The sequence below is a fragment of the Gekko japonicus genome, unplaced genomic scaffold, assembly GCF_001447785.1.
Source record: "Gekko japonicus isolate JY-2015 unplaced genomic scaffold, Gekko_japonicus_V1.1 scaffold15, whole genome shotgun sequence".
In the NCBI taxonomy this organism is placed as follows: Eukaryota; Metazoa; Chordata; class Lepidosauria; order Squamata; family Gekkonidae; genus Gekko; species Gekko japonicus.
In genome coordinates this window covers 379,880-402,941 of record NW_015165830.1, presented here as the reverse complement: position 1 = coordinate 402,941, position 23,062 = coordinate 379,880, and the positions used below count along the sequence as shown (strand labels likewise).

Sequence of the window (23,062 nt, the reverse complement as noted above, 5' to 3'; positions counted from 1 at the left end):
GAGCTAATTTTATGGCACACCAACTCTGGCTCAGTTCAAAACAGTAGCTTTAGATACTTATCAGGGCTTTAAGCAAAACCATTAGTTTAACTAAAACATCTCCATCACAACCAGGGGTCATTTCGTAGAAAAAGAGGTGCAGGAGCTCATTAGCATAACTCATTAGCACAACTTATTTGCATATGCCACACCCCCTGACATCACTGGAAGTGTGTCAGAAGGCAACACCCACCGCTCAGGCTCCACTGGACTGTTTTGGATTGCTAGCTATGGGGGGGGGGAACGTGCAGCTCTGCCCTCGCAGAGGAGGGAGAGCTTGTACCTGAATAAAACTTGGTCTTAAAGGTGCCACTGGACTGTTTTGGACAGGAGGGCTGGGGGGGGCTCTGCAACTTGCCTGGCTGCTTCTTGCTCTGACTGAGGGCTGCTGGGAGCAGGGGGTGGGGCTTGTTGCATGTGCCTGCCCCCTGGGCTCCTTACTGCCGGAGCTCCGCACCTCTGCGCTCCTGCAGGAAATGACCCCTGATCACAACACTAATTTATACCAAACACCAGTCTGCACTGTAGTAGGCATATATGTTCTGGTATTTGTTTGGGGGTTTTGCCCTCAGGTCACAACTGACTTATGGTGACCCTGTAGGGTTTTCAAGGCAAGAGACGTTCAGAGGTGGTTTGCCATTGCCTGCCTCAGCATAGTGACCCTGGTATTCCTTTGTGGTCTCCCATACAAATACTAACCAGAGCCAACCCTCCTTAGCTTCTGGGATCAGCCTATCTTGGGCTATCCAGTATACCTTAATTATAAAAAATTCGTTCTTATGGCTATAGACTACGGTATTGTATACCACTATTTTTTGTCAGTTTTGGAGTTAGTCTGCCCAGCTGAAGCGAAATATATCATTTTGCTTTCAGTGAACGCCCTTGAGAACCAATTAAAGGAACAAATCAGGCATTTTATGAAGAGGGCTATAAATGGAAATCAACTCTTATACAAGACTCTGACAAAAGCTACTTTACACCTTGGATTTGAAACATGTTGACAGACTAACCTGATTTCAGTGGGCTATGCGATTAACTCTACACAGGAAGGATTGCACTGCAAGTTATTTTACATTTTCTTCTTTCAAATTAGCTGTAACGGGTTAGCTGGCTTGCACACTGAATATTCCATACCTTTGTTTATTGTGATTTCAATACATGGCAAAATGTGGGAGTCCTATTCCAAGGAATGGACTTAAACTACTTTTACTAACTACTATGAGGATATTTAAAGAAAAGCCAATATGGAAGCATGTGCGTCTCACTAGATGCACATCTGATTCATGCTGCCTTCTTGTAATTCTATGACATTTTTAGATTTAAGATCATATACAAACCTTTGCTATTTTGGTACAGACGTTCAATCCATTTGAAGTACCCTGAACATTTTAATGTACCTTTATATGAAAGATTAATGTTTCTAGAAATGCTGTGCCTTCTCAAATATTGACAATGCTTTCTTAAAATAATTACTACTACACAGATAAAAATTATATACTTTGAAAGTTTATACACACATTTCACTGAAAATGCACAATCTGACAGCTGACCTATTTGGTGTCCCCAATAAAACCTACTTCAATTTACCACTGTTCTCTGTCCAAAAAAAAAAAAAAAAAAAGTTTTAGCTACCTCCCAGAATCACTGATAATTCTTTCACACCACTAATACAACTGGACTGGCATTTGTCCCAAGCTTAACCCAATTAAAGGAGCTGCGATGGCTCAAGTGGTTAAGACGCTGACCTGAAGGCTGTGGAAGGTCAGTAGTTCAGCTCCCATCTCTAGTTCCAGCTCCTGCCAACCTAGCAGTTCGAAAGCAAGAAATTGCAAGTAGATAGGTACCACTTCGGTGGGAAGGTAACAGCGTTCTGTGCGCCTTGGTGTTTAGTCATGCCGGCCACATGACCACGGAAACTTCTTCAGACAGCGCTGGCTCTTCGGCTTTGAAACGGAGATGCGCACCACAACCCTAGAGTCGTATTCGACTGGCTTTCGAGCAAGGGAACCTTTACCTTTAACCCAATTAACTAAAGGTTACATAATGAAAATTTTTCAAGGGAATAGCTCACACATGAATATATACAACTCAGCTTCCTACTGATGCATATCAGAGATGTATGTACGAACTGGATCAGAATGAAAGTTCTACCTGATGACTCACTACATACAGAACACTACTTGGTCAGCAATGGATGGACATGAACCAGCCTTCAGTTCAGCAGTCCTACCTGTTAAGAGAACAGTTCTTCAAGAATGTATACATTTATAGCAAATCACAATCCCAAAAGACTTTGCCAGTCCCAAAGCTGAGCAACACTATGGGCTGGATCCAGCAGAGAAGTTCATGGAAGAAGCTGGTGATGTTCTTTGCCTGCCTTCCCCCCAAGCTTTGCTCTGAAAATCCTTTTGGAGGGTTGACAAAGCTTTGTGATCAAAATGCACCACAGTAGGGGAGCACTGCTGCAAAAATCAGTTTTTGTTCTTCATCCTCTGCTAGCAGCTTGTGCCAACAGAGGAGGCAATTTTGCCCATTCACTCCCCCCCCCATACATACCACAGCAGCACCCTGTACTGTCATCCATTTTGTCTGTGAGACTCTCTCAAACTGCCAAGAGAGTTTTAGAGCAAGCAGGAAGCTGCTTGAGGAACTACCTGCTCCTCCAGCTTCTTCTGTGAATTTTTCCACTGAATACAACTCAAGGAACTGAATCACGTGGTGGCGGAAAATAAGCATGGTAATGAGAGAATAGGTCCTTATTCCTTCAAGTTAGTTATATGCAGAATGTTTTTAACATGGAGGGAGCATGCAACAGAGTTCACATGAGTCAGCATCAATGTTCCCTCTAAGCTGTGGAGTCTTGTGAGCAAAAATTGTACTTTGTGAGCTACTGGCATGAAAGTTGTGTGCGAGCGATTTGGCTCCTGCATAAATTAGTTTGCTCTGGAGCCCTCCTTCCTGAGCCGAGACAAAAATGTGTGAGCTGGAGGCTAAAAAACTGTGAGCTAGCTCACACTAACTCAGTTTAGAGGGAACACTGGTCAGCATATAATTTTGCTTCATGGAACACACACGTTAGTTTTGTCAGCCACGGGTGTACACTGTTCCCAACCTAAACATGACTTTGCAAAAATTCACACAAGTCAGATTATTGGAGGAGGGGGGTTAGAAGGAAGGAAATATAGGAAGCCTTATTGCCCTTTGCTCACCTATTCATCCAACACAGCACAAAAACATTCTTCCACAATGAAATTTCAGAAATGTTTTTCATGCAGGAACTGAAAATGCAGTATCAGCACCAGCACTTCAGAGCTACAGCATTTTATTTGACATCTGATCTAAAGGGAAGGCAAACAGACTTACTGAACAAGAATCACGTGGACCCCACTTGACTGTGACGTTTAGAAGATTAGCTGGTATGAGGGCTGAACAGGAAGAAGCCTTGAGGATTCAATTAAGCCAACCTAAGGACCAACACTGCATACATTATAGCTCTTTACTCCTTCCCTGAACCCCTAAGGAACTGATTTATATTCTACAGTGATTAACATTAAATGACCTCTGAGGGTTCAATAAAATAAAGTGCAAGAAAACTGAGTATTCGGTGGAAATTCCTTTCGGGGGGGGGGAGAAAAAGTCATGTTCTTAAATACCATTTCAATCAGCTATCAGGAAATGAATTTGCTATCTTCCAACTACTCTACAAAAGGGGCCATATTAATGATTTTTTTTTGTTGGGCAGTGCAAATGTGCATATAGAAGAGATTGGATTTCTACCCCGCCCTTCACTACCCGAAGGAGTCTCGGAGTGGCTTACAATCCCTTTCCCTTCCCCTCCTCACAAAAGACACCCTGTGAGGTAGGTGGGGCTGAGAGAGCTCTCTCGAGAACTGTGCTTGAAAGAACAGCTCTGAAAGAATTTATGACGGACCCAGGGTCACACCAGCAGCTGCATGTGGAGAAGCGGGGAATCAAACCCAGTTCTCCCAGATTAGAGTTTGCGCTCTTACCCACTACACTACACCACTACACCATAAGAGAGGGATGGAAAAATAAGGTAGCCAATATTACAATATTTATAGCTATAGTATAGCCTCATTTAGAATATTGTGTGCAGTTCTGGTTACCATATCTCAAAAATGTTATTGCTGAACTGGAAAAAGTAAAGAGGGTAACTAAAACGATTAAGAGGTTGGATCACTTTTCCTAACAGCCAGCCCCATAGCTAGACCTCCTTTCTTGGGGGGGAGGGGGCACGGCTGCTAATTTAATTTATTTAATTCAATTATTTGATTTTAAACACTGTGGGGTTGCCGTGATTTGTAAGGAATTTTCCATTAAATAAATACAGGGCGAGAGAGGGGATGGGGGGTGAGGGGCACCCACCTGCAGGTGGCTGGAGCAGCCATACTGGATGAGTGGCGTAAAGGTGGTGAGCTGGAGCATAGCATCAGTCTGCAGCTTGTTGAGGGAGGCACCACAGTCAATGGTGCAGGGAGAAAAGGGGCGAGCCAGCATCCTGTCCGGGGGAGGGGTGGCCCAGCTGCGGCCAGCCCCCACCCAGAGCCGCAATGCCTCCTGGCCTTGGCCAGAGAGACACTTGCAGGCCAGGCCAGGGCCTTGCTTGCCAAAGGCCACCTGTCTGAAGTAGCCAGGCGCTGCAAACTTGAGGCCCATACAGGCACCTTCAAGGGCAAGGCCAGCAACCAGGGCAAGAAGGTTCCGGCCCGGATGCACGTTCCCAGGAGGACAGGCCTTGTCCATGCCCCAGCTCTGCCTGCCGCCTCTCCCTCGGCCAGATTCACGGGCGTTGCAAATTCGGGAGGGGGCATCGCCCCATGGGCCTCACGCTAACTGTGGCCCTGCTAACAGCAAAGGCTGGAGAGTCCAGGACTTTTCAGTCTGGAAAAAAGTATTGAGGGACATGATAGAGGTTTATGAAATTATGCATGGGGCAAAGAGAGCTTTTTCTCCCTATCTTCTCCCTTGCTTGAGGGCACTGCCAATGAAGTTGAAGGGAAAATAAGATCCAGAAAAACAAAAGGAAATACTTCTTTACTCAATGAGTAGTTAAACTGTAGAATGCACTGCCAGTGAAGGTAATGACAGCAACAAGCATAAGGCTTGAAAAGAGGGTTAAGGCAGATTCATGACAGGTAGGTCCATCAACAGCTACTAGCCATGGTGAGTAAAGAGAACCTCCATATACAGAGGCAGCAAACCTCTGAATATCAGTGTTGGAAGGCAACAACAGAGGGTCTCTATGCCCAACTGTTGGCCCTCCAAGGCAACCAGTCAGTTACTGTGTGAAACAGGATGCTGGACTAGATGGACCACACGTCTGATCCAGCTGGCTTTACTTATGTTGTTATAAAGCAGAGACAATAGGATTGCCACCTCTTCCTATTATGAAGCATCTTACATACTAAACATTAGCACATTGTATTTATAGAAGAGGACAGCGAGGATGAAGTCCTTATTTCCAGCCAAAGGAATCAAACTATTATTTCTTCTACACCTGATTCCAAACCAAAACTAAGTAACAGCAAGTATGCCAGTTGCCAGTTGGCACAGGCACCACACAGAACACAATTCTACCAGAAATATACTACAACTTCTCAGGGACACAGTGTGTTGTAGATTCATAGTGAACACAGATACTAAGAGGTGGGATCCCTGCTTTAGCAGACAAGAACCAATGTATAAGCAGAGAAATCTAAATTAATTGTAAATATATTCTTAACACATTAGGGCTATAAAATAGCCAGATCCTTAGTGGTAAACACAGAAACCACAGGCATCTAAATACAGACTCTTAAGAAAGAATCACATAATATATTGCTATATTTCAGACAATAAATTATCTATTCTCTCTGCATCTGAAGAAGTGAGGAGTGACTCACGAAACCTCATACCCCACCACAAATTCTGTTACTCTTTATGCTGCTACTGGATTCTTACTCTTTTCTACTGCTACTGTCTCTATACATACACACACGCACGCACACATATATAGGAAGATGAGCCACATACTTTGGGAAACATCTTTTGCAGATACTGAAGGATGATCGTGAGTGCATCAAAACAGGTTCAAAGTTTGAGGGGGAGGGTATCTGTATCCAGTATTGAACCTGGAGGCATGAGTATCAGTGGCCAGAGGTACCCCTGTATCAGTCAGAACACAGAAGTTGCACTCCTCCTTAGAAAGAAGGGGAGTCACTACTTTATATGGGACTACTCTTATAGACAACTCAAAACTTCTACTGGCTCAGAAGGTGGCTCGCCTCCTTGTAAAGAAGGTGGGGACACTTTCAAGCTATTACGCAGCAACTGCACTGGTTACGTATCAGCTTCTGAGCACCATTCAAAGTAGTTGCTTTAGCCTTCTGAAGGCTCGACATGCCTAAGAAACCTTCTTTCCTCATACATGTCTCCAAGGCCTTGCCATTATTGGAGATCAGAATGACCCTAGCCATAATCAGTGATTGCCCCAAGGTTATGGAACAGTCTCTCAGAGGAGACTGAGCAGAACAAATATTTGATGACTTTTAGAACAGGCTGTAAGATTTACAAGAAAGCATTATGGAGATGATGTACAGAAGATCTGAGCAGCTGCAAATTTGGTTGTTGTGACTTTTATAAAATAAGTAAACTCAGAAAATACAATATTGTTGTGAGCAGTGATCCCTCTGAGTTAGTGTGAGCTAGCTCACAGAGATTCACACGTCTCTGTCTTAGCTGAGGAAGGATGGCTCCAGAGCAAACTAATTTACGCAGTAGCCAAATCGCTTGTTCACAACTTTAATGCCAGTAGCTCACAGAGTAGAATTTTTGTTCACAGGACTCCACAGCTTAGAGGGGGCATTGGTTGTGAGCCACCTTGAGCGAAGGAAAGGAAGGATATAAATATTTTAATATTTGTACATATATATAATGCAACAAAGAAAGCCTAATTGAAGCAGAAATAACCGTTTACCATTTTGTAAGGCAAATGAGAAAACTCTCTGCTTTACTTTATAGATAGTGTGCAGCAGTATAGACTTTCCTCAAAAGACTGTGTAAGTACTGTCCAGATCAGTAGCAAAATTCTAAAACATAAGCGAGCCAATGTTCAACTGGTTTATACAGTTTTGACTCAAAGGTTAAATATTTTCTTTCACTTTTGGACTACAGCCATGAGATTGTTGTTGTTTAGTTGCACAGTTGAGTCAGACTCTTCATGACCCCATGGACCACATCATGCCAGGCCCTCCTGTCTTCCGTCATGCTCCGGAGTTTGCTTAATTTCATGTTCGTCGCATCGATAATACTGTCTCACTATCTCATCCTTTGTTGTCTTCTGTTACCTTCAATCTTTCCCAGCATCAGGGTCTTCTCCAGTGAGTGCTCCCTTCTCATTTGGTGGCCAAAGTATTTGAGCTTCAGCTTCAGTATCTGGCCTTCCAGGGAACAGTCAGGTTTGATTTCTTTTAGGATTGACTCATTCGATCTCCTTGCAGTCGATCTCCAGCACCATAATTCAAAAGAATCTATTCTACAGTGCTCGGCCTTCCTTATAGTCCAACTCTCGCAGCCATACATTACTACTGGGAATACCAACAGATAGGAAGACATCTGTTGAAAAATCAGATGGGAGTCACCATGCACCTTTCCTACTGCCCAAATGCTTTAAAAATTCTTCGCAGAGTAACAAATCTACTATTCACGCAGGCAGCATTTTAAGAACCACAATACTGCCAGATCAGACAACACTTATAATTTCACACTTCTAAGCATTCATTTCAGAAATAAATGATAAAGCATGCAAAAGTAGCATGCAACTCCTCCAGCTGTCTTCACTGCAGACATACGAGGATAAAAATCCTGTCAGACACTGCAGTTTTCAAATATATATAGTCATTTTCTACCTTGTTATAAAGTATGAAGCAAAAAAGCAATAAACTTGTGATCAGCAAAATTTTCAGAGATATGTATGCGACATTTGTTCTTTAACAGATCTAATGTCAGTTACATCTGTATTCCAGATAGTTAGCCAGTCTTGTTCTTCTATATATGCAGTAAACACTGATGAATGCAAGACAGCTTACTGTTCTCATCAGAACTCAAGGACATGCTCAGGAACAAGAGAACTAACTTCTGTGATGAGGAGAAATGGTTATTATCACTACACAGATGACTATTAAGTAGGCATGAGAGCCAGCATGGTGGAGTTGATAAAGAGTCAGACTAGGATCCTGGGAGACCTGGATTTGAATCCCTACGTCTACCACAGAAGCACAGTGGGGGACCTTGGGACCATCACAAACTCTCAGCCTGGCCTACCTCACAGAGAAGTTGTGAGGAAATGGAAGAAGGAAGAACTAGGTTCTCGCCTGGTTTGAGTCCCAACTGGGGAGAGAAGCAGGATATAAATGAATACAAATGCATGGAACTTGAACTTTGAATTTGCCACCAAACCTGAAATAGAAACTTCTGTTTCTTTAATATGAATTATAGCAACTGTCATCACCTCACAAGGACCTAGCGAACCAACATTTGTTTTAGAATCACAAGCAGAGCACTAGTTAAAGTTAGCAACTGCTCAATAGATTATCTCTTTTTAAAAAATTCTTAATGAAGGTAAAACATTTCTGGATATTTTATATTTGAATCAGTGAGGCTAAGCTGTTCCCCTTCAATAGTCAATTCTCTCCAGAAGTACTGAATGAGGGATGCAGGGTCCTAACTGCATTCTGGGAATCAGTATTCATATTTCAACAACAGCATGGCTACAAAGCTTAAGTGTGTGGGAGAAAATACTGAACCTTCCTCAGCATTAGCTTATAGTGTCATATTTATCACACATCCATGCATAAAAGGGAATTATTCTATCTGCTGGGAGGATGAGGGTGTCAAAATGTTCAGTTTGTATAGCAGAACGACAGATACCAATCCCTGCTCAGGTGGCTTTGATAAATGTCAATGTGGACTTGGATCTGTCAGATTTCCATGGAAGGAATTATTTTCACTCATGGAGAGGGACTTTTTCTCCCACTCTCTTCTGCCCAAAATACTACATAAAATGCTACTCCTAGGGGATATGGGACCCCCAAGAACAGAATATGGGGGAGACTGGCCAAAATCACCATCCCTCCATCTAAAGAAATCTTCCATGGGAAGCACCATCTTCAAGCTGAAACCACTCTCACAGGGGTTTGTAAAGCCAAACAGGAATTTTATTCCATTTTTAACCACATTGCTTATTTTCACTTCCTAAAATGATGTGGGCCAGATTACTATTTAAAGTAGGACGAAAGGCAGTACCAGTAGAGTACAAGACTGGGATTTCAATCCACCATCCTTTGAAAGAAAATTAAACAACTTTGCCAATATAACTATTATCACAGACAGAACCATATCAGGCTAGAACTGGAGATGAACTCTCCTTTTCAACATCCAGTGTCTCAGTAACTACTTGCCCTTCTTTCCTTCAAAAAGAGGATAGAATCAATACATATTAACTGCTATTAAATTACGTCTTCTTACAAAACACAAAATAAAATAAAAGCTATCTTATACTGCATTAGTGATGTATGAAAAAGTCAAAGAACATTCCAAATGTGCTGCTGCACTGAATTATGCAAAATGACAGTGTTAAGATTTAGCTATCCATGAGGACAGGAAGCCATCAAGCAAGAGGCAAGTGAGGGGATAAGTTAGACCAGCTTTCTCCTTCTACTTCCTGCCCCCTTCCTAATCATACCATGCTGACTAACCACAGCAATTCAATGGGTGTGCTCCTCTCTATAATGTCATTGCATATTTTAATTATTTTTAACTGCAAGCCTTCATGTGAAATTACAAATAAATTGTGGACTACACATCATAGTCTATTAAATGCAACTAGCTATTCACCTACATCTTCCTGCCGTTTTACTAAGCTTCCAGGGAGCAGGAAAAGGCTTTATTACATTAATTGAGTTTTGAAAGATCAATCCTACACCTCCAATTTAATATAACCCAATGCCTATCACATTTTTATTCTGCCCTTCCTTCAAAGAGCTCTGGATACACGGTTCTATCTCCTCCATTTTACCCTTGCAACTTTGTCAAGTAAATTAAAATGAAACAGTGACTGGCCAAAGGCTGGGCATCTAATGTCCTGGCCCCACTGGTGGACCTCCTGATGGCACCTGGTATTTTTGGCCACTGTGTGACAAAGTGTTGGACTGGATGGGCCTTTGGCCTGATCCAACATTGGCGTCTCTTATGTTCTTATGTAAACCTCACTCTGCGAGCTTCATGCTTGAATGAGGATTTGAACCCTGGCCAACCTAGACCACACTAACCACTAGACCAGACTGCCAAGAAAGCATCAACACACTTTTGATGAAAGCAAATTGACAGAATTAACTCAGGAAACCCTCTGGAGACTGAAGTTTAAAATCCTCATTCCACCCACAGAAATATACCAGAATAATGGTACTAGACAGGTTTGATACACAATTGGAAAGCATGGAATTAAGTTGTACTGTTACTAGAAACATGAGAGTTTGCCTATGAAGCAGGAACAAAAAAAAGAATCATGTGCTACAGAAAATCTGCACCATAATGGTGCAATTACTTTACTTCATCTCCCAGCATTTGGACTGATAACTATCCAAAGTGCTAGGAAAAGTGCTTCTATAAAAAGCTGCAGACAGCAGACCAATTTAGCCTTTTCATTCTGACACTGAATGTTAGGAATGATCCGACGGAGTCTCCAGAGAAACAGAACTGTATCACAGAAAGCCTCAAGAGGGCAATCTCTGCCCAGCCTTACCTTAAGGATATCCCCCCGTTTGAAGCTGAGCTCATCGTCTGCGGTGGCTTTGAAATCGTATTTGGCGATGGCTTCCATGCTCGGGCCGGCCGTGGGCAGCAATAGTGGGGCTGGATTGGAAGGGCTCTCCCCTGAATCCTTCTCCGGGTACTCCCGGTTCAGCCCGCACACTCTCCTCCGTGCTCCCGCTTTCTGCTGGACTTCTGGCTCCGTCTTTTACATGCAGGGGACGGCAGCGAGGGCCAATCCGCCCTAGGAGGAAAGGAAGAGAAGGGACATTGAGGCAAACAGCCCGAATCAATGACAGAGGCCGCGCCCTGAACCTCTCCGCCCTCCCGGCTCAACTCCAGTCCGCCGCTTCCTCTTTCTGCAGCCTCTCCCTCTTTCTCCGGGCACAGCCTGGAAGCGCGGAATGGCACTGGCCGTGGCCAATCGCAGCGCCGAGGAGAAGCCGCCGTTCGCACGGCTCCCACTCAGCCAGCCAACAGACAGGAACGCAGTCCGCCACCGCCCCTCCCCACGCCCCCAGCAAGCCTTCCTATAGAGCGGATGCCGCTCTGTGCTCTCGCCCTCTTCCTCCAGAGGCAAGAAGGCAGGAGGCAAACAAAGCCGGGCTCCACTGCCAGGCTCGTAGAGAAGCGAACGCCGGCCAGCTCCCCATCGATTAAGGGATCATCCCCCTAGCTTCCGAAGTCAGAGACCGGGAACTCTCTCAAATCCAGACATGCGCTTACGCTCCCCAACCAACCATTTCCCAGAAGAAACGCTGCAGTCGCTTCTGTAGCCCTAACTTCCGCACCCCCTCCCCCGACTTCTCTCCAACACGGAGTCTAGTCTGTTCGAGAGAAATCTTAAAACAGCCACCAATCTCCACCCACGTCTGCAGTTTCTGGATTTTGAAACACATGACACTCTCTAAATGGTCTTACTCAGGACTGGGGTTTCCCCAGGTTTCTGCCAAGGTAGACTAAGCATTCCTCGTTTCTAACAGAACAATCTTAAGCATGAAGAGTTAGTATACTAAATAGCATTAAAAAAAAAAACCTCCGATCAACCAATGGGGCTGTGAGGTGGTAATTAATTTACAATCAAAATATGAATTGATAAGCTTTCAGGAAGCCTGTCTTACAAGGAAGGGAGATAGCAACACAGGGAGAACCACCCTGTTAAAGGTAAAGGTTTCCCTTGCTCGAAAGCCAGTCGAGTCCAACTCTAGGGTTGCGGTGCTCATCTCCATTTCAAAGCCGAAGAGCCAGCGCTGTCCGAAGACGTTTCCGTGGTCATGTGGCCGGCATGACTAAACACCGAGGCGCACGGAACGCTGTTACCTTCCCACCGAAGTGGTACCTATTTATCTACTTGCAATTTCTTGCTTTCGAACTGCTAGGTTGACAGGAGCTGGAACTAGAGACGGGAGCTTACTCAGTTAAGTACATCAGGCTAAAAGAGAGGACAGGCTAAAAGTGAGGACAGAACCAGTGGCTCAAGCTCACACAGTGAGATTCTGTGGCACAGTGGGGGGTTTGAATCTGGGTCCCCTAACCACTACCCCACGCTGGCTACTACATCAAATGCTACTGCTCACAGAAAAAACAGTTTTACTTCTGATCTCACCGGAGACAGGCAGACTTGCATACCACCAGTTACAAAAGCAGAACAGCTGTGTAAAAGACTGACCTTAAACAGGTGCATATTCTAAAAACCAGACCCCAGTTTTGAAATAGAAGAAACCTACAATGGAATTCCATGATATTTTAAGAGCAAGGGATGTCAGTGTGCCCTATCAAACTGCCATTTGCTTAGTCAAATTTAAAATTCAAACAACTAGTCAGTAGTATTTACACTGCAGGTACTGATCAAATATTAAACCCTGCATGTGAAGAAGAGTTTCCTTAGGGGGAACGCCTCTCATTCGGCAGACAGGCTGAAAACACACACAGAAAAACCCTTGATGGCAAAAAAAAAATGTACAAACTTCAGAGACATAATTCTTAATGGTACAAGTACATTTTTAAGAGGTCAAGTATTTCCTATGAACTAAGTTCATTTTACACTGCTACAATTAGCTGCACTACAGTTTCAGCCTTTTTCAAGGAGGTGAAACACACCAAAGTGATGGGGAAAAGAATGTTGTAATGGTATGTCATTGCTGCATGGGAAAGAACAGCACTGCATGTTTTTTTAAGGCTTGCATGAATGCTCTTGTGGTATAGCAGGGAAATGCTTACACTTTACAGAATGAAAAATATGATAAAACAGATAAATTCCAGCTGTACTAAATGGAAAAAGTGCCCCCCAGCAGCCAAGTTTTGATTTGTATGCTGCAAAATATGCCTGCAACTGAAATACATTTTGGAGAGAATACACCTCTATGGCTTACTTCTCAAGTTGCCAACAACCCAGCTGGTGACTCCATTTCAACGTATCTGAAGAAGTGTGAATGCACACAAAAGCATACATCCAGAACAAAACTTTCTTGGTCTTAAAGGTGCCACTGGACTCACTCTGTTCTGTTAACCAAGGAGAAAAATTATCCTGTACCCTTACTAGAGATTTTATGGGGTGTTACTGACCTCCATGTCATGAAAAGCTTCAACTGCTTATTTCAACACATTACATATCTATTGAAGGGACAGGGCATTTTATTTCCACACTTTTGGCAACCTTAGTTGCATCAGAAGAATAGCAAATGTGTGCTGATTCCCCTTCCCTTCCAAAGTTGCTACTTACCGAAGCCAGCGCAAGTATATCCTATCCATGTTTCTTTTAAAGAAAATCTTACTATAATTACACAAACCTAACTCCAAGGTGAATGTAAGATTACAACCACATAGAGGGACACTTGATTCTATGGCACCCCTAAGTGTTCCAGCTAAACTGAATGCTATTGAAACAACAAGTCTTATAGTACTATTGCTGCTTTCTTTGATAGTTACCCATTCATATTTAGATATTGATTTCACTGGAATACTGAAAAGGCAGACAGAAATGCTCCTACATCAAGAAGCTTACAATCTAAAAATTGTCTCTATACAAATACAGAGAGGCAAGGGTGGTGGGAACAATAGGGGAAAATATGCATCCATTTCAGTTTCATATAAGTTTCTGTAAAAGAAGAGGACTAAGGGATCTAGAAGAAGAGTTGTTTTTTTATATCCTGCTTTTCCCTACCCTAAGGAGTCTCAAAGCGGCTTACAATCTCCTTCCTCTCTCCACAACAGTTACCTTGTGAGGTAGGAGAGACTGAGAAATCTGAGAGAACTGTGACTGGCTCAAGGTCACCCAGCAGGCTTCATGCGGAAGAGTGGGGAATTTCCAGATTAGAGTCTGCCATTCTTAACCACTACAATATGCTGGCTCTCTAGAGCCTTCATGGAAAAAGTGGATTTGGGGGAGGGACCTGAAGCAAGCAAGAAAAATGGTATCACTTCTGTTGTGTAAAAAGGTAAAGGTTCCCTTCCTCGAAAGCCAGTCGAATCCGACTCTAGGGTTGCGGTGCTCATCTCTGTTTCAAAGCCGAAGAGCCAGCGCTGTCCGAAGACATTTCCGTGGTCATGTGGCCGGCATGACTAAACACTGAGGCGCACGGAACGCTGTTACCTTCCCATCAAAAGTGGTACCTACTTATCTACTTTATTTATTTTTATATTTTTTAATATTTATTTATTGTTGTGTAAGGGTCAACAATAGAGAAACGGCAGAGTCTTTTATGGTGGCTGGAAACCTTTGGGCAGTTGAGGGTAATGGAGCTGAAAGAATGATAGTCAAAGGCCAAAAAAAAAGTGTGAAAACAGCCATGTTTTGCAAATCTAGAATTGAAAAACAGCAACAAAACAAATGCCTGTACATTGTTATATACAATCACAGAGCTGGAAGGGACTTCCAGGGTCATCTAGCCCAACCCCCTGCACAAGGCAGGGAATTCACAAATACCTCCCCCCCTACACCCCCTGTGACTGCTGTTCCATGCCCAGAAGATGACAAAAAGCCTCCAGGATTTCCAGCCAAACTGGCCTGGAGAAAAATTGCTTCCTGACCCCAAAGTGGCAATCAGCATTTCCCTGGGCATGTAAGAAAGGGCCACGAGAACTAAGCACTGATGCCACCCTCCCTGCCCTCCCTCTCGTGATCAGCCTAAGTTCACAGAATCAGCATTGCTGTCAGATGGCCATCTAGCCTCTGTTTGAAAACCTCCAAAGAAGGAGAGCCCACCACCTCCCGAGGAAGCCTGCATGCCTTGGCAGCCACAAGCACTTTAAAATTACACAATGAACTAAAACATACATTCCTGGAAAAATATTCACATTACTCTTAGATGATTCTAAAGTTCTCTTAAGTAAAAAAAACACCCAACTTCCTTTATTACAGAAAAACCACCCTTAATGCAAGGGTTTGTACATTCTGACTGCCCTTGGGAGCACAACATCGTTTGTAGTCATCAATGATTCCATCCATCACAAGTCCTCATATACTTTCTCATTGCTTTTGAATCTAGAAATCGACTCCTCCATTCCCCTAAATCCTTTATAGATATCAGAGAACCTGTGGCAGGGACAGAGTCCACCAATTCTGCTGAGCACAAAAGAACCTCCCATCTCTATGATACACAGAAAAGTGGGGGAAAGGGAGGAGTGTTTCACTTTGTGTTGGGCAGTCTGGAGCGGATGATATCTTAAAAGGCTGTTGTCACTGTTGTCCTTCTAACAACCTCATTTGAAAGTGTTGATTCATTATGCAGCAGTGTACTGCCTGCTAAGTTTGTATACAATGGACAAATTAGAGCACGGGTTGAAAGTGTTCAAAACTGACCATAAACACGAACATAACAGCAACTCAATCCCCACTTTACTTCTGCCAAAACAGTTTCATTTAAGTTATTTTTTTGTATCACTGAATTCAGTTGGGACTTTGCTGTGGGTTGAACAGCAACTAGCCATTGATGAAGACAACACTAAGGCAAAAATCCAAACATAACAGCTAAAAAGACTCCAATGAAAAGCTGATTTTTTAAAAAAATCATATTTACCACTTTGCCCAGCAAGGTATGTTATAATTTCATCAGTACTTAAAAAAAAGAAAAGAAAAGAAACGTGGCTGCCAAGGCATGCAAGCTATCAGGAGAACGGAACAAAGCGCCGAGCCAGCAATAGCCAGCAGCCGAACCAGGAGTGAGAAGTACAACAACTCCTTCCACAGGGTGCCGGTAGGGTAGTCCCCACCCCGATTGAAATGTGGCCATAGATAGGGTTAATTAAGAATACTGTAAGCCGCTCAGACCCATGGGGGGGTTCAAGAGGGATAGAAACCGAAATAATAAATAAATATAATATACACAAAATGCATTGAAATAAAGGTTGTTTCATTACTGAAGTCAACAAGGAAAGCTATAGATTTACAAGGAAGTTGCTTACATGATCTTTAATATCACATGTAATGAGGACTGCATGTATTTTTCATCAGACTGGAAAGTCACTATAATCATCTCAACCCAAAACTGAACAGGGAGGGGAAGACAGATCATTTGAGGGGGGGAGCCAACTAAAAAAATCAATATAAGACAGCCTCAGAGAGCCTTGTAAGAGGCACTGTCCTGGGGCAAGTAACTTTTTCATGCAAGCCAGACATACAACTCAAATTGCCGTCCAATATTTAAGCAGCAGATACTTATCCACAAAGTGGTGTACAAACAGAAGGTATTCAGTGGAACACAGAAGTAAATGGGAAGCACACAGTCCCTTTACCCCTTGTTTGTGAAAATGTGGAGTTATGTCAAATTGCACCATGCACTGGAGTAGTAGCTAGAAATCAGGTCATATAATATTCTTCTTATTCCCTGGTTCAGTCAGTTAAAAAGACACATTTTTCACTGAGTGATGGGTACTCTAGTGTTTGTAAGCCAAAAATGCATGCTCACTTGAGTATCAAGATGTGATGCGTGTGTGTGAATGAGACATTACAGACAACGTTCCTATCACTTCTAACACAGGGCCTTTCAACTGAGTTAGCTACATCATCCATGTTAAGTCTTCTATCTGATAATTCCAGCAATACACAGGCATATGTGAATCAACTCAAGAAGGCTTTATCTGGCAATGTATTCACATTTCTAACTATTCAGTGGCCAACAATGAAACATTTTAAACTATTCCCTTTGAAGGGAAAAAGTCAACAGTCCAGTGACATGGGCTACACAAGGAAGTAACTCTAAATACTATTTGTTGTATGCTGAACTTTCAGTGTTTCATGCTAAATAAACAGTGAAGTAATGAAAGGAGCCAGTTTGTCTTTCAGGTATGTTTCCTTGATTGTTATGCTATGTATTGTGACAAAACTGCCTTGCTGCCACCTTTTTCACTTCTAAATATTTACACAAACTATGGAAACCCACTTAATCATGTAAAATTAAAAACAAGTAACTGTAAACAGGTAAAAACAAACAATTAAATAGCAAACAGTCAGATGACACTTAACTTTCTGCTTAGGATGATGCTGTAAACCCTGAAACATTCAAGCTAATCTGAATGTTCATTTAGTAGATAGTACATGAACTGGTTAATAAGGTAAGAGTTACAGGCATTTCCATTTTCTGCTCTTGAACTAGTCCCAAACGTTTTTGGGGCCAGTTGGGCCACACCAACCTTTTGTAGGTGTGACCCAACTGGCCTACAGAGGAAGCTCAATCCTATGCATTTTGCTCAGGAATAACTCATGTCAAATTGAATCTTCAATGTGGCAGTATCTCAGAAATATACCAAAAAATCATACACTCAACACATTAACTCATAACTCAGCCTCTCCTATACAAGACAGATGATACGCGGAAGAGTTTCCTTTTAGAAAAGGGTTACCAGTTTTTGCTAGATATGAATGGCTAGGTCCACACCAAGCCTTTACACCACTCTCTTGCTTATGGTCTCTGTGGCACCCACCATGTTCTGTGAACAGCTACATGAAGAACTGGCCTTCCAGGAAGGACAGCGAAAGCCACCACCCTTTTCTGAGTAAACAAAATAGCTGTCATTAGCATCTGAGGAAGTTTGGCGAAATCTTCAGTGGCAAGAATAATGGTCCATTTCCTCCTTTATGCCAGTAACAGATGTTCAATAGTCAGTTTTCAGAATGTAATTCCACAAATCATTGAAGTGATATTGTGAAAAAGCACACTAGTTACAATCAGTGTTCCCTCTAAGCTGAGTTAGTGTGAGCTAGCCCACAGGTTTTTAGCCTCCGGATCACACATTTGTGTCTTAGCTCAGGAAGGATGGCTCCAGAGCAAACTAATTTATGTGGCAGTCAAATTGCTCGCTCACAACTTCAATGCCAGCAGCTCACAAAGTAGAATTTTTGCTCACAGGACTCCACAGCTTAGAGGGAACATTGGTTACAATTTGTGAACTAGTATTGCAGACTTAGTGCATTTAATTACAATGAATTTTCTTTATTACACTGCAGGGAGGGGGAATAATATTATTACTTCTGGATACACTAAATAATAATGAGAGACATGTGGAGGGGGGTCTTTAAGTACTGAATTATGGCTTCTGTGAAGTAGCACAGGCCTAAATGTCTTGTCACAGAGTCTAATTAAACTACTTAGTCATCATGGGGTGGGGAGGGGATCAGCCAATTCTGTTCTCTCTTTTTGGAGCTTAGATATAATAGACACAATCTTCTGAACTGCATAGAACTTTTTTCCAGATTCAGGCATTCAATACTCAGACGCTCACAGATTATCACAGTAATACAGTACCTATTCTTACACTTGCTTTAGATCAACCCTGAGTTGTGCATCCATGCATATGTCTGGGGTCTCCCAAAACGTTAGTTCTAACAATAGGACAGCAAGTCAAAAAGCACTTATGTAAAAAGTTCCAAGTGATTTGGCGGTACTTTTCTGAGAGGCACAGGATCGGGTTATACGTTTAAGAACTTAAAGGTAAAGGTAAAGGTTCCCTTGCTCGAAAGCCAGTTGAGTCCGACTCTAGGGTTGCGGTGCTCATCTCCGTTTCAAAGCCGAAGAGCCAGCGCTGTCCGAAGACGTTTCCGTGGTCATGTGGCCGGCATGACTAAACACCAAGGCGCACGGAACACTGTTACCTTCCCACCGAAGTGGTACCTATTTATCTACTTGCAATTTCTTGCTTTTGAACTGCTAGGTTGGCAGGAGTTGGAACTAGAGACGGGAGCTCACTCCGTCATGCGGCACACGGGTCTCGAATTGACCTTCCACAGCCTGCAGTTCAGCGTCTTAACCACTTGAGTGTAACTCAAAAGCTTGCTTTCAGTATTTCCCCATCTGGCTTTTTCTCCCTATGGAAGATTATGTTCAAAACAGCTTCCGCTTCTCTGCAAGCGTAGGTAATAGCAGCATTTCATTTAGTAGGAACAAGAGAACAGCGAGGTACCCTTATGAACATATCCAGAGCACCCTCTCTTCCAAAAAGGAGTAGCAAACAAGAGGGTCGATCGAAACTATCGCCTCGCTTGACCCAATGTCAAGAACTACTAGACCAGTCACTAGAAGGCCACGGCAGAGTTCCAGAGTTGGGAGCATAGGACTGCGCAGGCACGCGCTCTTCCCCAAATGCAAAGCAGAGGTGCACGCTTCCTAAGGTAAAGCGCGGAGATGGGCCCCTTGACAACCGGGGAGGCGCCACCAGCCCAACCCCCTTTGTCAGCCGCAAAGGAGCGACTCCGAAACAGCATCGGACCCTCCCCCCGCCGCATGGTCACCTCCCCTTTACACCGACTCCAGCTTACCGTAAGCCGCTGGGGGTTCCGCTACGAGCGGCCCCCTCTTCTTCCCCTCCTGGGCTTCCTTTTCCTCCCCCCGCCCGCAGCAAGAGCGCCGCAGCCCAGCTTCCGCTATGGCCTTCAGACGCCACTCTCGCGACACTGTGAGCGGAGAGAATGAGAAGTCCTAAAACTAACAGCGCACGCGTGAATTTAGGAAGCCAGCAAACTGACCGGGAGGAAAGAAAGTGTGCACGGGCCCAGAGCACATGCGCCCAACTTTCTGTAATCGAGTCTGCATGGTTTTAGTGCGCACGCGCAGGTACTTGCTGGTTGCGATTGAAGCAGAGTAGTCCGATGTTTGGTTTGGAGTACATTTGCTATCTGTTTCACCGATCACTGGGGAAAACGTACCGTAATTTTAAATGTGTGGATTTTTATCTGTTTACGGTCATGAGCTACAGTGAGATTAAGAGAAAGTGCTTCGTCCGTGTGAGATCTGAAAAGGGAACTCAGTGATATCCTTTACAATAGGACCGTATTATGGAGCCCAGGGCTTGGTGGGCAAATTCAGTTTGCGAAGGGCATCCTGCACGCTGTCTCCCTCATTCTCATCCTTTTAGCCCCTGGTCTACCCATGGATACTTCGCGGAACAGAAAAGTTTCCTGGCCAAGTTATCACTACTTTGCGTTTTCCTGTGTATCGGATTTTACAGTAACGGAATGAAGTACAAGTGAGTGACAGGAGAGTTCTATGGGGCGGAGCAGGACACAAGAAGAGACTACTGGAAAGGGGCGGGCGGCGGAGTACCTTTAAGAAATACAGGAGGAGACTAGGAAACAGTATCAGTTGCTTATTTTATTAGATTATTATCATTTGTGTTAAATTTGTCATCATTAGCCTGTCTTGTCTTAGTCGCATCATAAAAATAAACAGGCGTTTTGTGGCACTGTAAAAATAAACATTCTATTCCACTGTGTTTGTAGACTAGAGCCCCCTTCTTCAGATGCTATATGGTGAAAATCCGCTCACAGCACCTGAATAAAGGGGCTCTAGAGCCTTCAGTACACCAAAGGTTATGATGGAATAAAATTGTGTTAGTTATAAGGTACCATAAGACTCCTGTTTATTTTTAGCCAGATTTCTTTCTTTAGCTTGTTTCTTTTCAATGTTAGATGAAAACATGAAAGTATCTATTTTACTGTCAACAATGTCTCTGCCCCATGTAAAGTGTTTTTGTTGTTGTTCAGTTGCACAGTCGAGTCTGACTCGTGCACGTATACCTCCCCGGGTAGCTTGGTTTTTTTAAATAAATTCTGGATACGTACGGTAAACCATATCAATATCGCTTTGTATAGTTTCCACTGTTAAGCCTACCATAGGAGCCAGCTCTTGACTTAAAGTCTCTTTCAGATTCTCATCTTTCTGCTCCGGAATGTTTTGAAATCTCAAGACATATACTGATTTCTCCATTTGAAGAAGTAACAATTGCTGATTCCCAGAGATTTTCTCTTTTTCCACAACCTCCAGTCTTTGTCCAATCTCTTTGGCCTTAACGTCAACTTTTTTCATATTCTTGGCTATCTTCTCTGTTTTTGCTGAAGTTTCTTTGAGCTCCTTTTGCAGTGTATCAAACTAGTCATTAAGGTTAGTCATCTGGTCCAGTAGAGGTTGCAAAGATGCAGCAATCATTTTAGGAAAGTCTGTGGTTACTTCCGGTTTGGTAGCCGGGGATGATGTGCTGGCAGTTCCTGTTATAAGTTTCGCTTTTGCCGCCATCCTTTCTGCTCATTGTTTACAGCAAGAGAAAAGTTTTTAAAGTCTCTGAAAGTCCGATAATTTGCCGCTTTCTTGCTAATGAGCACCACTTTCAGCCAAATTCCGCTTCCTTCAAGCCGCCCTTTCAGTCCCCACTTAACTCAGTCTTTTCGGGATCGGGCGTCCCCTCCCCCCTCCACTTGCTTGGGGCTTTGGTGCGGCTTTACTGCTCGCGTTTAATCGATTGTTTGCTGAATCGTGGATTCACTCATATTTTTACTTGCGTTTGTTTAGCATGTAGAGAGGATAATTTCTATGGATCACTTGTGCACTCTGGCCGGTATGCGCTTCTTGATACCATTGCTGGCTCCGTGCCACGGGGATCCATCAGGGCAAAAAGGAGCCTCAATCTCTTGCCTTCCGCCTTGAGAGAGGCACCTCACGCGCCCCAGGCTATGACCCCCCTCCAAGGGGTCGAAGGGGCCCAAGATCAACTCAGACCCCAAGATCAACTCCCGATCGGCATGTTTTGCGGGCCGCTCACATCAGAGCTGTGATGGAGTGCACCCACCTGCAAGTTGCCAAAAACTGGAAGTCCCCCGCCCGTTAGTAATGTTTTCTAAGGCCCATTTGACTTCAGACTCCAGGATGTCTGTCTCAAGGTCAGTGATTACTCCGTCATGGTTGTCAAGGACATTGAGGTCCTTCTTGTATAGTTCTTCTGTGTATTCTTGCCATCTTTTCCTAATCTCTTCTGCTTCTGTTAGGTCCCTATCATTTTTGTCCTTTATCATGGCCAGCTTTGCATGGAACAATCCCTTGATTTCTCCAATTTTCTTGAAGAGATCTTTTGTCCTTCCCATTCTATTGTTTTCCTCTGTTACTTTGCACTGTTCATTCAGGAAGGCCTCCTTATCTCTCCTTGTTGTTCTCTGGAAATCTGCATTCAGTTGGATAAATATTTCCTTTTCACCTTTGCCTTTCGCTTTCCCTCTTTCCTCTGCTATTTGTAAAGCCTCATCAGACAGCCACTTTGCTTTCTTGCATTTCTTTTTCTTTGGGATGGTGGTGATTGCTGCCTCCTGTACAATGTCACGAACCTCTGTCCATAGTTCTTCAGGCACTCTATCAAATTTAGTCCCTTAAGCCTATTCTTCACCTCCACTGTATATTCATTAGGGATCTGATCGAGGTCAAATCTGAATGGCCTAGTGGTTTTCCCAACTTTCTTCAGTTTAAGTCTGAATTTTGCAGTGAGTAGCTCATGATCTGAGCCACAGTCAGCTCCAGGTCTTGTTTTTACTGACTGGATAGAGCTTCTCCATCTTTGACTGCAAATTATATAATCAATCTGATTTCTGTGTTGCCCATCTGGTGATGTCCATGTGTAGAGTCGCCCCTTAGGCTGTTGGAAGGGGGTGTTTGCTATGACCAGTGTGTTCTCTTGACAAAATTCTGTTAGCCTTTGCCCGGCTTCATTTTGTTCTTCAAGGCCAAACTTGTTTGTTATTCTGGTTACCTTTTGACTTCCTACTTTAGCATTCCAGTCCCCTATGATGATAAGGACATCTTTTTTTGATGTTGGTTCTAGGTGGTGTTGTGGGTCTTCATTGAACCGGTCCATTTCAGCCTCCTCTGCATCAATGGTTGGGTCATAGACTTGGATTACTGTGATGTTGAATGGTTTGCCTTGGATTCGGACTGAGATCATTCTGTCGTTTTTGAGATTG

General features: G+C 43.4%; 1 protein-coding gene across 1 annotated transcript in view; it reads right to left on the bottom strand.

Moving 5' to 3' along the window:
- Positions 1-19,733, bottom strand: part of GRB2 (growth factor receptor bound protein 2) — an 80,747-nt gene extending 61,014 nt beyond the window's left edge. Inside the window, exons 1-2 of the mRNA XM_015410726.1 lie at positions 19,601-19,733; positions 10,841-11,092 (exon numbers count right to left, since the gene is read on the bottom strand). Of these exons, the coding sequence (XP_015266212.1) occupies positions 10,841-10,918 (78 nt within the window). The 5' untranslated portion in view covers positions 10,919-11,092; positions 19,601-19,733. The remainder of the gene's footprint in view (positions 1-10,840; positions 11,093-19,600) is intronic.
- Between the last annotated feature and the right edge of the window lie 3,329 nt (positions 19,734-23,062).